Source organism: Mustela erminea, chromosome 3 (genome assembly GCF_009829155.1).
Source record: "Mustela erminea isolate mMusErm1 chromosome 3, mMusErm1.Pri, whole genome shotgun sequence".
NCBI classification, from domain to species: Eukaryota; Metazoa; Chordata; class Mammalia; order Carnivora; family Mustelidae; genus Mustela; species Mustela erminea.
In genome coordinates this window covers 153,030,740-153,053,646 of record NC_045616.1, presented here as the reverse complement: position 1 = coordinate 153,053,646, position 22,907 = coordinate 153,030,740, and the positions used below count along the sequence as shown (strand labels likewise).

Sequence of the window (22,907 nt, the reverse complement as noted above, 5' to 3'; positions counted from 1 at the left end):
CCTGGGCCTGTGGCAGCCATCTCTCTTCCTGGAGCTGCTTCAGCTTGTCTTTCTTCATTCTGGTAGATGTTTGACTGGATCACACACAACAAGGGCCTGTTTCTGAACAGCTACACTGAGATCGGAACCAGCCACCCCCACGCGATGGAGCTGCAGACGCAGCACAACCACTTCGCCATGAACTGCATGGTAAGAAGCTGTGGGCACAGAGGTGGCGTGTATGAGAGAGGATTCCAGCGGACGGGAGGGACTTACACAGATGGTGCCCCAGCCCTCTGCCAGGAGGCCACGCGGGGCCTTTAGAGGTACCGGTGGTGTTGGTAGCTGACCTCCGAGCATGCGACGTTCTTGGTGTTAGCAGTACCTACAGGTTCTTTTAAGCTTTATATAGATGAAAATGTGAGAACAAGCAAACACATCGGAGAAACTCGAGCCAGTTACTTGGCCAGTTTACATGGGTGATTTTGAGACTGGTTCCTGTGCTGTACCTCTTAGGAGCCTGTAGGGGCTCCAGAGAAGCTGCTCAGTGGTCGAGGGAATGTTCTGAGCAGATCTGCCGACAGTTTGCTGGCTGCCCTTTGTGAGGAGGACATAAGCCAGCCTGCCTGCTTTCTCCCTCCAGGGCATACTCCAGTTCTCTTAAAACATGGCATTTCCCTCCAGGTTGAAATGAAGTACTAGGGTCTGGACATAGGCCATGCCTAGAACACCCTGCTCTGTTTGAGGCTGAGGCGCTTGACTCCACTGGCCTGTTGTGACCGGTGTTGGGTTGTTGTAGGACCGTTAAGCAAAACAACAAACAATTCTAAATAGTATTTTTGTTACATTTTTGGAGTTAATATAACTAAAATAAAACACTATGTTCTACAGGATATATGTTGTTTCTGTAGACAATTATCCTTCTGAAAATTTCCTTTTCAGGGACCACGAGTTTTGGGTTGGACTTTGAGCTAGTCTTATGAGAATTAACCACTCTTGTGCCTTGTAACATTTGTACCAGAACACTGAAGTGGTTTGAAGACAGGGTCTTTGCTTAAATTAATTCAGTAAGATGCTATTTAATTAAAGTTTGGGTAACTGAGTGCTCTAGGCAGTTTCAAAGGTAACATTTAGCAATACAATTTTTATAATAGAGTCCATCAAAAAAGTTTAGTGTCTGTTCTAGAGTTTGAGGTAAGAGAATTTCTGGTTTGGAATTTTAAACCCAGGCATAGATGAAGAGTTCCAAAATGTTACCTGTGGAGAAAGCATCTTAGAATTTCTTCCCAAGAAATTTTTATCAATTTTTCAAGTTATTCTGAAACCGCAGCTAGTGGTGGAAGGCATTCAGTCTATTGTATCACATAATATATAAACAAGAAGTACTAAAATATATTTTAGAAAAACAAGAACAGAAAATATACCCACCCCCCAGCATTCTTAGTGTGACGTTTAGGGTCAAGAAAATGGGAAGTATGATGTAGAAGACAGAAGCATGGGCTGGGGTAGGAGTGCAGAGGTGTCTAACCTGAGCCTTCCAGTTACCTTGTGACTTTAGTCCATTTAGTCTCTGCAAGCCTCAGTTTCCTAATCAGTAAAGTGGGGATTCTATCTGCCTTCCATGGCAGATTTAATTTTATTTCCTCTGCATATGTAAAACACTAAGATAGTGCTCAATGCAAAGTAAGTACTTGATAAATGGTAATTATTAACAGTCATGTTATCATCAATTAAAAACACTGTTAAAAGAAACTCTTAAAAGTATGAGTAATGTACTTTTTTTTTTAATTTTTAAAGGCTTAAGTCTATTTTCTGGTTCTTTACAATAAACTTATTTTTCTAAGTTAAAGTTCTTTTTCTTTGTTTTGAAGATTTTTATTTATTTATTTATGAGAGAGCACAAGTAAGGGGAGAGGGAGAAGCAGGCTCCCGGCTGAGCAGGGAGACTGACGTGGGGCTCCATCCCAGGACGCTGGGACCACGACCCAAGCCAAAGACAGAAGGCAGACACTCAACTGTCTGAGCCACTCAGGTGCCCCTCTAAGCTTAAGTTTTAACTGGAAAAGTGGCATAACCCTGTGCCACTGTGGGCGGCAGCTGCCGGGGAAGCTTCCAGGCCTGTCTGGCTCCTTGTCCGCCACTCCTCCACGAGTGCTTGGGACCCAGCTAGGACACGTCTTTATGCAGAGCAAGGACTTCTTAATTTGCAGCCCTGTCTTGTGCTTCCTACAGTGTTTTAAACTTTTTTTTTTTTTTTGATAAAATGAAAATGCTGAATATCAGTCTGCCAAGTTGCCAGTCTCTGAAGCATGTTCAGGGATGCCAACAATTCTGCTCATGGTACTATGGCAGATGCTTTTAAAAGCTGTGATGAGGGCGCCTGGGTGGCTCAGTTGGTTAAGCGTCTGCCTTTGGCTCACATCATGATCCCGGGGTCCTGGGACTGAGTTCTGCATGGGACTCCCTGCTCAGTGGGGAGCCTGCTTCTCCCTCTGCCCCTCACCATGCTCGAGCTTTCTCTCTGTCTCAAACAAATAAAATCTTTTTTTTTTTTCTTTGAAAACTGTGATGATAAGATCTAGAGGTAGGTACTTTAACAAGGGGAATTCTATATTTTATGTTAGAGTCTGTTTATTGGTTGGTGTGCCAGCACTTTCCTTATCTGTGTAATCATTGATGGAATGATGGTAAAGGTCCAGTCCACAGACCCTCCACGCGCAGTACAGTCTGGTTGAAGATCTGAAAGGGACACGGGACACCATAACAGAATCTCAGTGGGAATGAGTCCCCCCAGTGGTTCCCATGGCAGACCCATCTGCATGGAGAGCTCTGCTCTGGGTTCTAACAGAGGGCATTGGCATATGCTCTTCCCAGCACCTTTGGGGTTGATTTACATCTTTAATGATACAAAACAAAAATTAGTAATTCTGATCACCTGCAACTAGAGGGAGAGAACGCATATGTGAAGAGGGGGCATTACTTTTGCCTAAAGGATACTCGTTAGAGCATTATTGCCACAAGAGCCAGGGAGGCCGGTTTCCCACTGACCATGGCCTTGGTGGACTGTCTTAGCCTCACAGTGCCCTCTCTCCCTGCCACTGTAGACAGCGGTCACCTGTTAGCTAATTCGAGGCTGGAGTCTGTGCCTTTCTAGTCCCAAAGTGACTCTACCTAGTTTTGATTTGGGTCAAAGTGGAGAGGAAACAATGAGTAGAAGATGGTACAAAGGAAGAATGGATAAGTACCTTCTTCAGGGGGCTTTGGGGTGGCTGCAGATGAGGTCACCGCGAGGAGCCACGCAGGGTATGTGCGGTGGGAGAGGGGCCCAGAGAACCACGGCTAGAGCGGACAGGAGGCAGGAAAAAGGGAGAGAGGTTTGGACAGGTTGAGGAATTAGATTTAGCAAAACGGTTGGGAGGAGCCAACAGGGGTACATGATTTTGGGGAGACCCGTCAAGAGGAGCATGTTGTGGTGACAGGCGGGGGTGTGTTGAAGGCGCGCATTCCCCACCGCTGCCTCTGCCAGACTAGCAGCCTCAAAGGCCAAGGAAGCTGGAAGGGAGCACAGCATAGCGAGAACCTGTTTTGAGGGCCAAATGTGCCCTTTTTTCCAACCTCACACTGTTATTTTTGCATTAAACTGCTGGGCCTGAAGATGGGCATTTCCACAGAATAGAAAACTTGATTGAAGGTTTGCACCCAGCGTTGTTCCCTTTTGTGCCTCCACTCCTCTGCTGTGGAGAAAGCGGATCCGTCTGCAGAGGATTCTCTGTTGGCACCGCCCAGACGGCTTGGGCTGGTGTAGACAGGAGAACTTGTTTCCACACAGAACAGCCTGTGGCTGCTCCACGTGCAGCGTGTAGTTCCCGGGTTCCAGTTAAAACCTGCAGTGTTGGGTTTTCTTGGTTCTGGGTGACTGCTTCTCTGTAGGCTCGCCATCTGGCCCCGTTTCAGGATCCGAAGCCAGCGAGTGAGTAAGAGTGTGTCTGTGTGCACCCACTTGTGTACTTGATTGCTTTGTGCCTAACAGTCTGCCCCTCAGCTAGTTGATCTGTAATTTTGCAGTTTTAGAAATAGAAATTGAAACCAATATTTAGAGTTTCTGGAAATCAGATAGCAAGTACGTCCACTGTTCTCTACCAGGTGATTCTGCCCTTAAAAACAGAAGTGGAGTTTGTGGGCTGTGTTTCAGAGAGCGCTATGATCCGCAGGTCCTGCAAGGAAGCCTCTTGTTTGCCTTCCCCTGACAAGCCCTCTTTCTCTCCCCCACCTTTCGCAGAACGTGTATGTAAATATAAACCGCATAATGTCGGTGGCAAATCGCTTGGTCGAGTCTGGCCACTACGCCTCTCAGCAGATTAAGCAGATTGCGAACCAGCTGGAGCAGGAGTGGAAGGCGTTTGCGGCAGCCCTGGATGAGCGGAGTACCTTGCTGGACATGTCCTCCATTTTCCACCAGAAGGCTGAAAAGGTCAGTGCTTGGGGCCTGCAGCCCGCAAGGTAGTGACCGGAACATGTTCTCCCCCGGTGCCCTCCCCGCAGCCCAATCCCTGGACGACTTTGTTGTGACACCCACAGTGCTTAAGAACATGGGCTCTGAAGTCAGGCAGCTGTGAGCTGAAACCCCAGCTCTCCGACTGTGTGCTGTGCCATCTTCGGCAAGTTCCTTCGCCTCTCTGTTCCTTGGTTTTCTCATCTATAAAATGGAAATAAAAGTATGTACTTGAGAGGAGTGTTTTTTCCTGTAAATGAGATAATTCCTGTGAGGTGGCCTGTGTGGTGCCTGGTGTACAGCGGATACTAACCGTGGTAGCCACTGTCCTTTTTGCCTCCTCTCCCTTCTCCCCACTGTCCGTCCCCTTCCTCCTCTCCTCTTCTCCTCAGTACTGTCACCTTAGTATTCTAATACCACGCTCTGACAGCAAGTAACAATGCCCGAGTATGAGGTTTTAAATATCAGGGGTTTGCTTTTCTCAGAAAATAAGATGTTGCAAAGTCTGGGGAACTGGAGCTGTACAGCGATGTCAGGCCAGGATCTGCTCCTTTCGGGCTGCCTTGGTCTTCCTGCCATGGCCACAGACACGCTGCCCCAGCCTCTGCACCTCAAGCACGGCACCCACTATAGTCGGGGAAGCATTATTTTCAGAAGGTCTCTCGCCTCCATTCCCACTGGCCAGGAGTGGGGTGCAGGCCGTGCCCTAGCTCTAGGAAGGGTGGGCAAAGGTGGGTGTGGCTTTTTCGCCTCCACAGCGGTAGGCAGGCTCTGCTGGCCGGGGCCAGGGTTGGAGAGTGGCTTTTGAATAGGCCGCTTCCAGTGTCTTCTATTGATGAAGCTATTTGTTTGGATTCAGAGTTCACGTTGGCTTCATCTGCCGATGTTCTGGTCAGAATACTTGAAGAGGGAACATCTAATATGTGCCCGTAACACTCCCCACGCCTCTCCAGGCCCCCAGCGAGCTCACTTAAGCAAACACTCTGGAGTAGCGCGAAGGGAGTGCTTTGCTCATGACTCAGACTTCCTAGTGGGAAGTGTGCGGGGCAGGGAGATACCTCCTCAAGTGGCAGAGAAGCAACACAGGAACTTTGAGCCGCCAGGAAGACATACGGGGGAGAAGTAAGGGCTTGCCGTAAGGGAGAAATACTGATTGGGGAGGATTTTCTGGTGTTGAGGGGAGACTACATTCGTAGGGATCTGTACTGATGGTGCTAGGCAGGAAATGGTAGCTCTGTAATCTAGAAGCAGTCCCTGTTGAGGAGTGAGGCCGGGGAAGGTAAGATAAAGGTCCCAGCTTGCCCAGGGTTTAGACAAGTCAACAAGAGTGTTGCACAAGACCCTAATTAGCAGTGATCTCGACTCTAGAAACCTTTCAGGTGTGAAGCAAGAGAGGAAACTAAATGGAACAGGAAAAGAAAAAAATGATAGTAGCCTCACGTGAAAGCTGTGAAGAGGGACTTCCAGGTTCCATTGTAGGGTTTTTCACCTCCCTAAACTTAGGTATTTGATAGGCTTTATGATAAAGAATAAATAAAAGCCCACAGAGAAAAACAAGTTTCTTTTTTAAAAAGTAATAAGAAGCCCCTTCAGCAGAAGCCTGCAGCGCGCTCACCCGTGCTACCGGCCGTCGGCCAGAGGAGCGTGCGGCACTGACCACGTCATGGTGGGTGGGGGGATGCGCCGTCTGGTCCCTGCGCGTCCATCCCCTGGAATGGTAACATGTTCGGGGCACAGCAACCCCTGGAAGTCGAAGTGTGCTCATTGGTAGTGGGCTCACGGAAGGTTCCGCGAAGATGATAGGAGCAAACGTGAGACAGGGCAAGCTCCGTGGGCGAGTGACAGAGTCTGAGCCACAGTAACACACAGGGAGGAATCCTGTAAACATGATAGGATTCAGAATTGTAAGTAAGCCCCGAAGTTAATTGCTCTTCTAACTTGCTTGAGAATAATCTAGAAATGAGGGTGCCATGGAGCATTTTTTTTTCCTCCAAAATTTTTATCCAAAATTTCAAAAAGAGCATGGGGTGTTTTCATTTGGATAAGATGAATGACTGTAATTTATGGATTTGAAAGAAACGAAACTAGATGAATGCGTTATTGAACACAATTTTGTGGGATCCTTCGTAAAGTCTAACAGTGCTTGAGTCTCTGTGCATATCGAGTAGCCAGAGAAGAAGCCAGAAGCCAGGTACAAGTGTAGGAACAGAGGGACCTGGTGTAGAGAGGCCCCAGGGTTTTTGATGGACCTCGACCAAGGCCTGCCCAGGCATCTGAAATGTACAGGTGGGGCGTTAGAACGTGTTCGGAGTGCCTTTAGTCTTGACTGGAAATGTAGTGGGAATCTTCCCCTTCACTGAACAGAAATAAGATCCTTGAAATTCTAATGCATGAAGGAAGATCACATCTACTCAGTACTTGCCCTCTTCCCAGGAGAGAAATAGCTCAGCTTTGGTCTTTTGTTAAAGTGCTTTGCTTTCCAGTTAACGATGAAGCTGTTTTCATATGCTCACTGGGGAGAAGACCAGAAACTTGGACATCCTAAGTTAGGTTGCCATCTTGGCCACCTCTCTGAACCCCATCCAGATGTATCAGTGTGAAATGAAGTGTGATCAGGAAGGCCTGGAGCTCCACCGTGGGAGCCCATGGTTCATGTTTGATGGAAGGAAGCAGCTTCCCTGTAAGGAGTGCAGCTCCCAGATGGGGCGACACGTGCCTGTACTGCACAGCCGCGCTCCTCTGTCTCCTCTGTGGTCTCGGTGGGTGTTCTGGTGTTGGGCTTTGCTTGTGGTTTTATAAGCATAAATCTTGAGATGGAGACTAGCTGAGGAGAACATTGCCTTGGGCAGACGTCTCGGCCGTTCATTCGCTCTCAGGCCGCCCCCTCTGGGGATGCTCTGGGTGTCCCCAGAGTCTCCATTTGCAAGCTTGGAGACAGGGCTGTGAGGCTGGTGGTCTCACCGGTACATGGTGTTCACTGCTTTTGGTCACATGGCCTGTCTGCTGTATGGTCTCTTGATAGGGAACTTTCATAGCTAATGTCACTAGAATTACATTTTTATGAAACCAGAGAAAGTGATTGATTTTACTATACCTTCACATCTCCCGTTTTTATTATTAAACAAAAATGATGTGGGGTGTGAGGGTGATCTGGCTATGACATCTGTCACCTCACTGATCACCAGGGGAGATCTGGCTGGCGAGGCGGGTGTCCCCCTCCTCTGTCCCCGCTCCACGTGTGTCCCTCCCAAGGGCTGCTCGCTGCATCCAGGAGGGTGAGTGTTCCCGAAAGTGGATAGTCTTTGGTCAGGAGCATGCCAGTACCTGTGCTTTCCTGCTGGAACCCCCACACAGACCGCCAGGGTCCCTTTGTGGAAAGAAAGGAGGACAGTCAAACTTCGAGGTTCTGTGTGTGGCTGTCTGCCTTTCTGAAAAGGGAAAAAAAAAAAAAAGGTCTAGAGCTGCATTCTCCAGTGTGGTAGCCAGTCACCACATGCCGCCATTGAAATTACTTAAAGTTTGTTAAAAGAATGTAAAAGTAAATTAAAATTCCATGCAGTGTCCACATCATGGCTGCTGGCTGCTGTACCGGACAGCACAGACAGACCTGCCGGAAGTTCTGCAAGTGCTGATAAAGATGTACCTTTACGCGAGCCTTAAATCTGATTACCTCACTTCATCTGTGAGTTTGAGAGCTCTGCAATTTGATAATAGCCAAAAATAAAGTGAGAGCTGGTATCTGTATAGTTCTTTAGAATTTACAGAGCTCTCTGACACAAATTGTCGTTTCTTCTTTAAATCTTTAAGCCCAGTGAAGTAGATGGGACCAGTGGTATTATTGTCCTTATATTGTGTTTGGGGAGTGATTTGCTTATGTTGGGACTTCTGTTGAGGTCTGTGACAGTCTTTTAGTTCCTAATGTAATAGAACACTCTTTATTCGGTTAATATCCTTATAAAACTTCACTTTCCATAAAAAGTTTTAGAAAAAACATTTATGGTAAACATCATCTATCCTAGTTATCCAGATAACTTTATCCTAAGTCAGGGTTGGAACTCGGAGGAAAATAATACTTCACTATTCCTTTTTAAATTTTTAAGGCAAATAATACACATGTAATTGGTCCCAGTTTAATGGTGTTTTACTTTATAAAAGTGTAGGCCTGACTTTTGGCTTGTGGACAAAAACAAAGATGCTCATGGAATAGAAAGGAATTGGAGTAATTATGCATAAAAATAAAAAGTTATTAAAGAGAACAGTTGTAACACACACGATCACCGGCATATTTTGCTTCAAACTGAGCCTGCCTCCTCCAAGTTCCCGTGCTGATACTGTCAGAGCTTCGCAGATGGGACAGGCTTCTCCCTCCTGTGCTGTTCACGCTCTTTAGAGAAGGGAGCCCGTCTCCCTTGGCACAACCGGGAAAGAGGGCCTGCTGATGAGTACTCAAGGAGCAGAAATGATGAAGTAAGAAGGAAAAGTAGTAAATTGTAAGTTACTTTACTCTAGGCAAATATAAAACTTCTAGGGTAATATTTTCTAAAAGTGAAAACAAAAGAAGAAATTGAAATAGGAACTCTGGCGTTTGAGTTCATATTTATATTAAACATGTATGTCTGTGTATATCTGTAATATTAAACTGGTGTTATTTTTCTCAAAGAAGAGAAAATCTCTCTAAACATTTGAAAAATTCCCATTCTGGGCAGTGTGTCTCTGTGTGTCCTAAATGAGCTAAGCACCTGCGCTCAGCTGTGCCCTGTCATGAGGCCTGCTGGGGCGGGGGGGAGGTGGGCGGTGGGCGGCAGAGCAGGCCAGAGCGCTGAGCAGCTCCCACACTGGAAGCCCCCACTCTCAGCATATGGAGGGGAGTGGAATCAATGTTTATGGAAACAAACCTAATTAATGATTCGAGCTCTCCTGGTGAAGCTATGTCTATGTGTAGTAATTACTCTGCCCTCATCTGCTTGCCTCAGTTTTGCAAACTGACTGATCCAGACTCTTCAGCCTGTGTTCAGCTACACTTTAAAAAAGTCACCATTCTGCTGAGCCTCAGAGTTCCCAGTTCTATAGCAGCTCCCGATTTGAATTCATGGAGAAGCATTGAATTCTCTTGCCCTTGCCTAGCTGGATACTGTGTGTTCACGTATTTAGGCATTTAAAGCATCAGAGGCTAAACTGGCTGCTCTGGTCTCCCTAGAGTATGGTAACCACCTCCTGCAACCGTCCTTTACGGAGTATGTACTCCCCTGGTGGTGTAGTCCCAACCATATGTCTCAAGATGGTGATACGTGCCCAGCCTGGGGGTGGAGAGGGTGGAAGGCCGTAGAATGGTCTGAGAAGTTCAGGGAATGAACATACCGGCCTGCCCCCCTTGCCCATCCTCAGTGCACATTATCGTATTAACTGGCCCAGAGAGGTTCTACTCGATATAGGTACCTACTGGACTTTGCCACCAGGATGCCATTTCCTTGGGGAAGACCTATTAGATGGAGTTGGCTGTCCTGTGGCGTGGGTTCGGACTCTTTGAGAAACCATTCAGGGCTTAGAGCTTGTACTCTGGAGTCTCCAGTTGCCATCTCGTAAACAAGAGACAAATTACACTGCACAAAAGCCCTGTGACACCATGTCCAGGTTTATGTCTGTCACTGGGATACTTCAGCCCAGTGCATTTAGGCGTGCGCAATCTCTTCTCCACAGTGGCTTCCTCATGGCAGGCCATCCCTCTCTACGTATTTAGGACCTGGCTGTGTTTTTTCAGGTGAATATAATCAGTACCCTTTCTAGATATTTGAAGAAGTTATAAGTTACTTTTATTACAGGCATATATAAAACTTCTTGAATGTTTCTCTTTATTCATATTTGAGAAAGGTTTTCAATGATTGGTGTTTAATGCAGTCATAGAAAAGGAGGGAAACCGAGATCACTCAGGCTCACCTGTTTGACATTTCTGGAATGCTCCACACAAGAAATCCCTAGAAATACGTGTGTGTCGTCCCACATGCACGCATGCGGAGGGGAAAGGTATAAGGCAGCCTTGTTCCTACTTCTCCGGGCCTGAAGGTGTTCGGAGGGCGCCGTAGCGAGGATATCCCCGGCGCTCGTGGTGGCTGAAGCATCAGCTGCTATCACAGGACGCAGAATGCCCTGCGAATTCCTTTCAAGCCCTGAGGTCTGCATAGAGATATTTTTCCGAGCCAGTACGTTAATGATAAAAGGATTTTTATAAACAAATTATTACTTGAGTGACTTGCCTGTTTTAAGTTTCTAAAAAAAGTCTTAAGTAACTGGTGGGTGATTCTCCTATGTATTTTAAGAGAATCCTAGCACGTTTCCTGTCTAGCAGGTCCTCACCCAATTGCGAATAATCACCCTCTGCATTCCTTGGTAAACGTAGAAAGATGCCAGGGAATTAGAGTAAGTGAGGTGAAGCCCAGGGAAACGTGTCCATGCCTACTTGGCTTAATTGAATTAGCATCTTTAATGGGGTCTTCTGCCGCTTGCCTTTGCCACTTACCTGCAGTGGGTACTGATAGGGTCTCCCTGGAAGTCTGGCAGTGATTTCTCCACTCGATGAATCCCAGGGCTGTGGCACTGGCAGGGGCCGAAAACTGAGGAGAGGTCAGAATGACAGTCCTCAGCCAGGACTGCAGCTGAGACGTTTCCCTTCTCGTTTATGTGCCAAGTGGGAAGGACCTCTGGGTCAGTCCACTACCTCCCTCAGCCTTCTCGTGGGCTCGGAGGGCACGGCGGAGGACTTTGGGTGGCCTTCGTTTGGGCCTGCCGCTCTTCCTGTGTTCAGGTAAACGGTCTCAGATACTCGGGCTTCTGCTAGCATCTCCGTGTTAGAGGAAAGCGGGAGAGCTGGGTGGAGCTCCTGGCTGGGGCCGAGGCACAGAGCGGCCGGGCCTCCGTGCCCCCCACAGCTCGTGGCACAGGCTGGTTGGCATCAGTGGGTCAGAGGAGGGCTGGGGAGTTAACCAGGAGGCCCAGAACAGAACTCAGGGCGGGGTGGCCCCAGGCGTGCTGCTCCGTGTGGGCCTCCGAGTGACCTGGGGTTGTCATTTCAGACAGCAGGTCTTTGGGCCCAGCCCCGCTCCTGCTAGAATGTGAGCTCGGGGTGAAGTCCAGCTGTGGTCTGAGGGCTCACCTCAGTGCTGGCTGCGGTGGAGACTCAATCCTGCTGCTTTCTTGGACTCTCTCAATGACCCTAATTTCAAAACCATGTTTAAAAAATATGTACTTCTCAATATAAATTGCCATTGATAGAAGTAATCTTTTTTTTTTTTTTTTTTTTTAATATTCCAAGTACATGAGCAACGTGGATTCGTGGTGTAAAGCCTGTGGTGAGGTAGACCTTCCCTCCGAGCTGCAGGATCTGGAGGACGCCATTCATCACCATCAGGGGATATATGAGCACATCACTCTTGCTTATTCCGAGGTGAGCCGGCAGTTCACTCCGTTCAACTTGAGATGCGAGGCAATAGTCTTGTGTCCTCGTCCCAGGAGCTGGGGAGAAAGAAGACAGTTTTGTTTAGCCCAGACATGGCTTGTAGATTTTGTGTTAACATGCAGTTTGGTTGTGGCTTTTGAATGATGTGTGTGTCCTGGGACGGGGTTGTGGGGCTCCTGTAAAACGGGGTGGTCGGCCATGAGCTCGTTTCCCCTGTCCCTGTGATGTTTGTGGATTTCCTCTGGAGTTGCTTATGTTTTCACCTGATAAAGTGAGATTCCAACTTTCTGGACTGCATGTACTTTAAAAATAGGTGTTTTCACCTGCTATTCCATCTAGTTGAACCCAGTTTAATTTTCCTGAATGAAACTTTGTAGAAGGAGGGAAACCTGATATTGCCTCATGTTCTAGATCAAAAAGAACACACTGTCTTTTTAAATTTTTTTTTTTTTAAGATTTGATTATTTGGGGGAGAAAGCACATGAGCAGTGGGAGGGACAGGGAGAGGGAGAGGGAATCTCAAGCCGACTCCCCTGCTGAGTGCAAAGCCCAATATTGGTCTCGATCTTGTAATTCTGAGATCATGACCTAAGCCAAAACCAAGAGTGCTCAACCGACTAAGCCAGCCCGGCATCCCAAAAAACCACATACTGGTTGAAGCTACTAGCTGCTTTAGAAATCTAAGTATAGCATTTTTTTAAAATTTTAATGTAAATTATTTCTTTACCCTGTCTTATATTCTGCCCCCTTTCTCTGGGTGTGTTTTTTTTTTTTTTTAAGTTGTTCTTTATTTATTAGAAAGAGGTCGTACACACACAGCAGGAGCAGGGCAGAGGGAGAGGGAGAGAGAGAATCTGAAGCAGGTTCCACGCCCAGCACAGAGCCCGATGCGGGCTCGATCTCACTACCCTGAGATCATGACCTGAACTTAAACCAAGAGTTGGACGCTTAACCGACTGAGCCACCTATGCACCCCTGGGCCTGGCTTTTTTGTGAGGACTTTATGGGATCACTTATTGCATGTTCACAACTCTGGGGCATGTGTCCTTGTTGGCTGTGCTGTTACAAATGAGGAGACCGAGGCTCAGAGATCAAGCGACTTGTGCCAGGTCAGCCCCTGGAAGCGGTGGAGCAGAGACACGAGCCCGGGCAGGCCGGCTCCATGCTCCCAGCCGCCACCCTGCTGCCTCCGCGTGCCCTCACATGCTGGGCACAGCTGGTGCAGAGAGCCTGACGTGTGCCCGCCATCATCCATGGTGTGGTCATCAGGCCGGTGAGACCAGTCTGCCTTTCTGACTCCGGTTAAATTCCCGGAGGGGGGTGCGGGTGCATCCTTGTCTTCAGCGAGGTGTCCCCCGCTCCCCCTTCATCGTGGGCGACTGCAGCCGTGTACGCAGAGATGAAAGATCGCCGGAGACTCGAGTAAGAAATACGCAAAACCCTGTAGAGGGCAGGGCACAGAGAGGATGCTCGGTTTACCCATGTCTTCCTTGACCAGAACTACCAACACTGGTCAGAATCACAGGGAAGAAACTGGCCATCGGCTTTTCAGTCTGGCACTTCCTGCTTCACCAAGTGGCTGCCAGTCTCCTGTCCTTGGGCCCTGGTCTCCTGATCCCTTAGCATCCTTGGGTGAATTGAATGGATGTACGGAATGGTTGTGATATTTGCTTCAGAATGTGGTCATACCTCCTGCCCTGAAGGTTAAAATCTGCATGATTATTTCCCTGGCTACCTTTATTTTTTTTTAATTGTTTTTAATTAACATATAATGTAGTATTTGCCCCAGGGGTACAGGTCTGTATATCATCAGGCTCACACATTTCACAGCACTCACCATAGCACATAGCCTCCCCTATATCCATAACCCAACCACCCTATCCCTACCTCCCCACCCCCAGCAACCCTCAGTTTGTTTTGTGAGCTTAAGAGTCTCTTATGGTTTTTCTCCCTCCCGATCCCATCTTGTTTCATTTTTTTCTGGCTACCTTTTTATCCCAAAGATCTCCCACTCGTGTGTGTGTGTGGGGGGGGGGGGGGAGTATTGCTTTATTTTGTCCCTGGAATTTAAAAGGAGTCCTCCTTATTATGCTTCTTAATTTTGTACCCAACCCAATGTACTTTAGTTAATTTAATAATCTAATTTATCAGGAACTATATAAATATTAGTGATAGCCTTTTTAATTTTGTGTGCTTGCTTATTTATTTATTTAATTTTTAGAGTGGGAAGGAGGAGCAGAGGGAAGGGGAAAGAGAGACTCTTAAACAGGTTCCATGCCCAGTGTGGAGCCAGATGTGGGGCTGGATTGCACGACCCCAAAATCATGACCTGAGCTGAAATCAGGAGTCGGACACTCAACCAACTGAGCCTCCCAGGTGTCCAGTGATAGCTTTTTTTTTTTTTTTCTTTTTTTAAGATTTTATTTATTTGACAGAGAGAGATCACAAGTAGACAGAGAGGCAGGCAGGGAGCAGGGAATTATGCTCTCTGCTGAGCAGAGAGCCTGATGTAGGGCTTGATCCCAGGACCCTGAGATCATGGCCTGAGCTGAAGGCAGAGGCTTAACCCACTGAGCCACCTAGGCTCCCCGAGTGATAGTTTTTTTAAACAGTAAAATGGAAAGTTGAACAGATCTATAATTTTTTTCATTGCGTTAGTTCTTGAGGATTATTGTGAGTTCCAAAAAAAAAAAAAAAAAAAAAAATACTAATTTCTTTCTCCCTAGCGTACCATCTCAAGGCATTGTCTGATTTTTGACCTGTAATCAGGAAAGTGAGTGTTTCCCGCCGTGTAACTGGGCTTTCACTCATCTACATATTAGTGATTTTCTTGGGAACTGTGTTTGGATTGTTCTGATAGGTTACAGACCCCTGTGGGGCAGAATAGTTCGCTATTAAGGTGCTTGGCAGTAACCAGGCTCTGGTCTTAGAAGACACAACTTATGTTGGAGTCAGCCTGACCTGACCAGTGTCATTCTCTGGCTACCTTGGCCAGTTCAGTCTGCCTGGTGCCCTTGTGCTTCTGGCAAAGTACATGATTCTGGCACACTGCCTTCTATAGGAATGGGGCATCTTGACGTGGGAACTTCTTTTTACCTACTGTACAGTTTCATGGGAGTTTGTCTTGGTACAAAGTCTTAAATAATTTGATGGCAAGTAAACTGCTTTTCAGGCTGAGGGATTAAACCACAACTTTTTGCCTAAAAACATGTTTGCAGCTGAGCTATAAACTCAAGGAAACAGTAACTTCACCGTGAAATGAACAGAAAAGCCTTCCAATAGAACAGAACAAACTTTTTTCTTTTTAATTAGTGTTTGAAATAGTTTCAGGCTATAGAAGAGTGTTAGAATGGAACAGAGAGCTCCCATGTTCTCTTACCCAGATTTCCCAGTTTTTCACATTTTCCCCCATTTGTTCCATCACTCCTCCCCTCCCTGCTCTCTGGAGTAGGCAAACGAGCTATGTGGCAACACAGCCGTCCTTCCCCCAGACCCAGGGCTGTTTCCCAGGATGCTGTCAACAGCATGTGTCACACTTGGTGGACTCATCTCATTGGGTTCGTTTTACGGTGTAGCATTGTTTAGTCTTTGTGACAGTGTTCGGGAACAAAGCACCTTCGGTCTCTAGGATGACCCTCAGCTTCCTGCCCACCCAGGCAGTTTTCTTCCTGTGCTGATAAAAGCCCAGTGTCCCAGCAGGGTCACAGGATGCTGACCCCTCTTGCGCCACTGGTGTTGTTGACCTTAACCCCTCGGTGAGGTTGGTGTCTGCAAGGTTTCTCCGGTGCAAAGTGGTCATTAAAAAGATTTGGTGTTGAAGAGCATTTTGTGGGAGATACACTGACCAGTGTTTCTCATCACACTGCACCCGCCTCCGCCCCTCTAAGCTACCACTGCTGAGGCCGCCTGGTGGCCAGTGTTCCTCCTCCACTTACTATGTGCTCTGCTACAGTGAGAAAGAACTGTATTGTCTTTCTTTCCTACTTAATCATCATTTCAGTGTGAACGTATGGTATATTTATTGGGGTTATAATCCGAAACTCTATTTTGATGCTTAAACTGTCCTCATTTAGGGAGCAGGAGCCCCTTTTTGTGTGTGATTTTTGGGTCAGCTTTTGGTTTTTCTAATGCCCTTACCATTATTGGAGCACGCCCTTACTTTCCGGTAGAACGTTCTCAGGCTCACTCCGTTCTTTCCGAGCCTCATCCCTGGGACCCACCATCTCACTGAGGAGCTGTAGGAGTTGTGCTGTGTGGGATTTAGAGACTAAGATGGGGGCGCTCGGGAGCGCCTGTTTGCTTGTGGGGCATCTGTGCACAGTTGGGAAACCCTTGCGCACAGCTGTGTCCACCCCCTTGCACGCTCGCGCCCACCCCACCCGGGACTGCTGCCGGATCGCACCACGTCTGTGGTCAGGACCCGCATGTCCATACCGCTGCTTCCGTCCCTAATCCAGTGCGGTGGGGCTCTTTCCAGCCTTTCCCTTTCTGTGTTTACAAATTCCTTCTCAGACCACGGAAGCCGGGCTCCCTTTACCCTCAGATGTATTCGCCGATTGTTCAGGGAGCGTATTTTCTCCAAACGCCCCATCTTCTAGCCACTTGGTCTGCGTTCTCTGTGTGTGTCTGCCCCCTCCCGACTCCTCTGGGCCTTAGAAGGCCCTGCAGGGGACACCTGTGTTGGCGCCCCCACCTCCCCGCCTAGACCCTGGGAGCCATTTCCTCTACGCCAGGAGGGAGGGAGCGGAGAGGAAGGGAAGCTCTCCTTTTGATTTTGAAGTGATTTTTCCTCTCCCGAATCAGTGGCGTTCTAACTGCAGGGTGCCGGTCGGTCGAAGCAGCTTCTCACGCTTCGGAGATGCAGAGTCGCCGTCCGCGTTTAAGGGATGTCCATACCGGTGGGGGTCCCTGCCGCGAGGCTTACCCACCCCACGCCGGAGCCGGTCCTCACCCTGGTTTGAAGGGTTGCGGTCCCCCCAGGAGGCTCTCCTCCCAGGGCCACTCTGAGACCCTGCCGGGGCGCGGGGTCCTCGAGGGGCAGGGGCGCGGAGAGCGGGACTTCACCCTTCCCTTCTCTTCTCCTCGCATGTTCCCCTTCTCCTCCCGTACCTTTTTTCTTTAAACCGTGTCTGCAGTTTCCATTCTCTGGTGACACCGGTTTGCTGTGGGAAATCTTCCCAGCTTTTTTTTTTTCCAAGTCGCAAACCCCTGCTTCTCGGTGTTGCCACGAGCCCCGGCCCGTGGTGTTGCTGTTTGTGATTCGGCAGCGAGAGCGTGCGTCTGCCCTGTGAACTTGCACTTGCTTCCCCTTGCCAGGGTCGGGGCTAATCCTGGCTGCCGAGGTCGATCACAGCAGAGTGAAGCAACAGACTCGTCTGGGGAAGCTATACTTTCAGAAACAGCATGTAGAGCATTCATTTTTAACACTGTTTTTGAGCAAACAAATTCATCAGCCACTTTCCCCACAAACTAAATTCCTGCGGAGGACTTTTAGCTCAGGAAGCCCGCGTGGCCCCGCACGCCGAACACGGCGTGCCGGAGTCGGGCGGGCGTGTCCGCACACCTGCCCACGGTCCTCGCCGCTGCAGCCGCGGCCACCGAGTCCTGGAGCGGGAGGACGGGAGGTGGCATGGCGGCCCGGGCTGCTCTGATCTGCAGTGACGTCAGGGTTTCGTTTCTGTACCAGCTTCTCTGGGTAGCAGATGTGCCGGCGACATCCTGCACAGCTCTGGAGGTGACTGGTTCGCTGCCTATGAAGCCGGTCGGCCTCCTTCCGTGAGGCACTGCGTGCGTGGGTGACGGCACGATTAGTGTCCGCGGCATGTAAGGAAAGCAGCAAACTGAGTCACGTGGATAGTCCGCTCACTAAAACCCCTCGTCTTTGGTGTACGTGGAAGCTCGGTGGCCTTGCCGTAGAGGAACTTCTGTAAACCGCTCGTTCCAAAGCCTCATTAAGTAATGCAGCGTTGCTCTTGCTCAGGGGCTGGGGTCAGTGTTTGGCGCGGTGTCAGAGGTGCCAGACCGTGCAGCAATCTCCGCACACCCGCAACCCCTGGAAGCCTTGCAAGGGCTTGAAATAGGAAAGAGTAGAAAGTGGCGGGCCCAGGTGGAATCTGCCACATAGCCGAGTTCTCCGCATGGACCTGATGTAACTAACTGGGCTGCTGCAGCCGTTTCCTGTTTCCATCTTCTCTTGGTTTTACCTTTCGGAGAATCCCGGGGAGAGGTAGCAGAGAGTCAGACATGGTTGGAGGATCTGGTTGTGAGTAAGAAACCTAATAGCAGAAAGATCAAGAAACCTACCACTAGAGAACTTGGCCGGGAAAAAGAACCATCATCAGAGGGGAGCCGGGAAATCTGAAGGCAAGAATGTTGCTTTTCTCTCTGGGTAGCCTCCCTGATGCGTGGGAAAGTGCCGCTGCCAGGTCAGCGCCTTCCAGAACGTCACTGGCCTCTGTTATTGGTAGGACTTTCTTAGTGTAGCTGTCTTTTGCCAGGTCTAACCTCCTAATCCAGGGAGGAGGTGTTCCTGTTGGGCTGAGGACCATCGACCACAGCTTCAGAACGTGCGGACTCATCGTCACTCCTTCCTGTCACATTAGAACTTGGATTTCAGAATCATTTCAGCACGAGCTAGAAAGGCTAGTGGTGGCCGTGGAGCCACTCCCAGGCTTCCCGTGGAGGGGTGTGCTCTGCAGGCCAAGCCCTGCCAAAAAAAAAAAAAAAAAATCAAAACAAATTGTGGTGGTTTGAGTTGATGCAAATGGTGCAACTTGTTTCCTGAAAGTTTCGAAGAAAGACTGGTGTTTCTTCACTGCGTGCTAAGTGTCGTCATTTCTCATCATGCCTTTATATATTTTGTGTGTTTTGCTTGCTTGTTTGGGTTCTATCTGGGGACTAACATTCCCTAGCACCTTCAGGTCTGCACCGCCACATTTGGACCTAATTGACATATTGTAGGTCATATGTGGTCTTTGGGAGGTGGCAGTTTTTGCAGCCCTAAGCAATAATGTCCAGGTGCTATTCCCTTTCCGTAGATCAGAGCAGCCTTCTTACTTTGTGCACGTGAGGAAGACTCCTGGTGGAGTCTCTTAGCTCTAATCTGATTTACAAGAAATGTGGAGCACCACATTGATTTACAGGAAATGTGGAGTACCCGAAGTAAGAATAGGCAGGTCTCTGTGGGGTGCGGTGGAACACACAGGAATCCAGAGATCCCCAATTTTACAAATCTTATGTGGAGTTTGATTAAAAGTAAATACTCAAGGGGTGTCTGGGTGGCTTGGTTGGTTAAGTGCCTGCCTTTGGTGCAGGTCATAATCTCCGGGTCCTGGGATTGAGCCCCGTGTTGGGCTCCCTCTTTAGCAGGGAACCTGCTTCCTTCCTTCTTGCTCTGCCTCTCTCCTTGTGCTTGCTCGTATGCGCTCTCTCTCAAATAAATACAATCTTAAAAGAAAAAAAAAGAAAGAAATTCGAGGATCAGACCATTATTCTGGATTTTTAACACTTAAGAATTTTCATTTGTCCTAACTGATTTAGTTACTAGAACATATTAGTTCATACACCTATAGAACATTATTGGTCTTTGTAAAATGCAATTTGCAGTATCTGTGAAGTCCTTGAGCACTGTATTCCAAGCAAAACAAAGAGCAGAACCTGAAAAAAATGGGTCAGTTTGATTTCTTCAAAAATTCTACAAGTCCTGTTCTTTGTTAATAAAGGTTGATCTTTTTCTTGAGCTATTATCCCTTTGTGGGACAGGGTTGAACTGCCTGAAAGCTAGAAAATTATTTTTAGACAAAACATATAACTTCAGTAAATTAACTCACCTGGCTCAATGATTAAGAAATCTAGAACTGCCTCACATACTATAAATATAGCCTATTTGTTTCAGTACTTAAACTATATAGTAATATTTTGGCTGCTGTATACTTTAGAGTGTCTTTCATTATTTCTCTTTTGGTTATTTTTTACCATTTAAAAATCTTTATTTCTTTGAGATAGAATGGTAGCCTTCATAAATATGTAGCGTATTTTTTCCTTACGTAATACTACTGTACTAATGAAGGCAGACGTTTTACTGCAAGTCACTAAAATAGAAGTGATATCCTTTATGGGCTTGCATAGCTTCTTTTCAATTGACACATCTACAAAAGCTGCACTGAGTGGGGCATCTGGCTGGCTCGGTTGGTTAAGCATCTGTCTTTGGCTCAGGCCATGATCTCGGGGTCCTAGGATTGAGCCCCACGTTGAGCACCACCTTGGGCTCCCTGCTCAGCGGGGATCCTGCTTCTCCCTCTGCCCCACCCTCCCACTGGTCGTGTTCTTTCTCTCTTGCGCATGCTCTCTCCCGAATAAGTAGATAAAATCTTTGAAACAAAAATGAAAAAAAAAAAAAAGCTGCACAGGGACAGAATTGTGTCTGAAAAGTCTGTTGGAGAAATGCTACAGTGAGCATGTGCCCGAGTCGCGCACTGTGTGCGTCTGGTCTCAGTGGGCGTAAGCGATGTTCTCTTGCCTGGAATCCGTCTGCCACTGACAGCACCAGTGGTCACACTGACACGGGCACCTCAGTCCCTGCCTAGAAATTCCCAGAAGGTGGGGTTCTACTTGTAAGTTGTCTTATGTTGAGGTATTTGTGTGTTCACGTTCTGTGTGTGAACTCAGCTGTTTCCCACCACCCATCCGTCATGAGCCAGCGTGTTCTTCTAAACCCGATCATGGTATCTGCTCCAGAGCTCTGCTACGTATTGCAGAGACCCCCAAGGGAAGACAGATTCATTGGAATATTCTTGCTCGGATTATTTATTTATTCATAGTAGAACATTTATGGTGTCTCCCGAATGCCTGAGGGCACCTGCTGAGGCCTGAGAATTTTGTATTTCTAGTGTATGTTGTAAAACAGTGGCTTAAGATAAGGTTGCTTTCTGCCAGTGTAGAAGTCCCAAGGCTGGCATTCAGGGCTGGTGCAGTAGCTCCGTTAGTAAGAGATCTCTGGATACCGTTGTCTTTTGCCCCTTTAGCAGGGAGGCTGCCATTCTTAAGGCTGCCTCAGCGGTATTAATAGCTGCCAAAGCTCCATTGGTCTCCACCAAGTTCTTGGGAGCAGGGAGGGGAAAGAGGCAAGAGGGGCTAAGCATACACCACCCCCAAATGTCTTTCCTGGAAGCCCCCTCAACATTTTTTATTTCTGTGTGTTGGCTACTCTTGCTTGTAAGTGAGGTTTGGAAATGCAGTTTTATACTGGGCAATTGCCAACCCTGGCAATCAGGGTTTGGCTGTCAAGGAGGGGCCAGTGGACTTCGAGGAGGTAACTGCCTCCTCTGCCATACCTCTGATCTATATCCTTCTAACACATATTCACCAAATTGTATGCTCTGTAGGTTTCTCGACTTATGTTTGTTATAAGGAGTAAAACTTAGAGGAAATATTTCTAGGAATTCTTACTAGGCTCTATAGAATGTGAAGTGTGTGACTTGGACACTGATTTCTTTTTTTTTTTAAAGATTTTATTTATTTGACACAGAGAGAGATCACAAGTAGACAGAGAGAGAGGGAGAGAGGAAAGCAGGCTCCCTGCTGAGCAGAGAGCCTGATGCGGGGCTTGATCCCAGGACCCTGGGATCATGACCTGAGCTGAAGGCAGAGGCTTTAATCCTTTGAGACACCCAGGCACTCCAGGGCACTGATTTTCAATCCTAAGAGAAGCTACACCCCTCAATGATTAACAAAACATTTTCTGATGCCTGCTATAAAAAGATGTATGAATAATCTATCTTCACCTAAAATTTATGTGTGTACACATATGTAAATCACATATGCTACAGTATAAATTAGAGACAAAGGTGATTTATAATAAAATGTGTTCCTATAAATGCCTAAGGACATGCACAATAGAAGGAAAAAATAGGTATTAAGATCTTTATCTACGTTGGCCATAGATCAAAAAACCATTGCGAATATAGCAAGTGCAGATTGGACATGAGTTATATTGGTGACTCCGATAGAGAGAATGGCATTATCGTGCTGCTAATTTGAAATGGTAAGCAGCTCTTACAAATTTCAAAAGAAAACCAGGCACTGCCTTGCTTTGATGAACATGGTAATCGCATTCCTGGAAAAATCAGTGTATGTTAGAGTAGCCAAAAAAAAAAAAAGAAGTAGAAGGAAGGGCCTACACGGGTATATGCTGAATAGAGCCCAGCTCAGACAGTTGAACAGGAAAGGTCTTCATTTCGAGGTAATATCCTGGCTCTCTGGATCCTTCCCCACGAGTCCCTTCCCAGATCCATCACGGTGCGCCCCTCTCCACATCCCTCTCCACTGTATAGAAAATGCCCATGTGAGTTTCAGTGACTCCTGCGGAAAGCTCTCTGCTTTAGAACAGCTCTCTGTTTTCACTATTTTTGTTGTTACACATGCCTGATACTGAGTGGTTTAGTTGGTTCTTTTTCCCCTGTTTTCTTTGGTTCTGTCACCTTGGCTGTTTCTGGTGACGTTTGCTGTCTTAGCGTGTTTGATCAGTTTTAATCTAGGAAGGCTGACAACCAGCCTTTGTGGGGAACAGTCAGCACTTCCCACGGAGGTCTCAGAATTAGGTCTTAGAAATCAGACACATTCCATTCCAGCATGACTGGAGGTTGTTAAGACCCTGGAAGGCTCTTCCATGGGCTCCTGGCTGCTACCTGCTTCCTGTGTCGTTGTGTTCTGTTCCCTTCCTCCTCCCGCTCCTGCGGGTTTGCCTCTGAACCCTGCTTGTGTCTGTCCGCAAGGCTCCCATTTGCTCCTCCTTTCCAGAGAAACCCAGTGAGGTTTCCAGACTCAGCAGTATCTGAGCACAGGGATGAAGGTGAGGGCTGACACAAGAAGCCCCCAGATCACAGCCTCCTACATTGTAGGCCACGTAGCTTTTCTGTTGTCTGATGTCATATTTTTTTTCTACCTCATCTGGCATGGTCCTTTATAAATCTGAAGCAGCACTTAAAT

At 47.6% G+C, this 22,907-nt stretch overlaps 1 protein-coding gene across 3 annotated transcripts in view; it reads left to right on the top strand.

Moving 5' to 3' along the window:
• Window positions 1–22,907, top strand: part of TRIO (trio Rho guanine nucleotide exchange factor) — a 224,702-nt gene that overhangs the window by 20,842 nt on the left and 180,953 nt on the right. For all 3 annotated transcript variants that reach the window (XM_032337739.1, XM_032337740.1, XM_032337741.1), the window contains exons 5-7: window positions 67–189; window positions 4,259–4,450; window positions 11,778–11,909. In XM_032337739.1, the coding sequence (XP_032193630.1) occupies window positions 67–189; window positions 4,259–4,450; window positions 11,778–11,909 (447 nt within the window). The remainder of the gene's footprint in view (window positions 1–66; window positions 190–4,258; window positions 4,451–11,777; window positions 11,910–22,907) is intronic.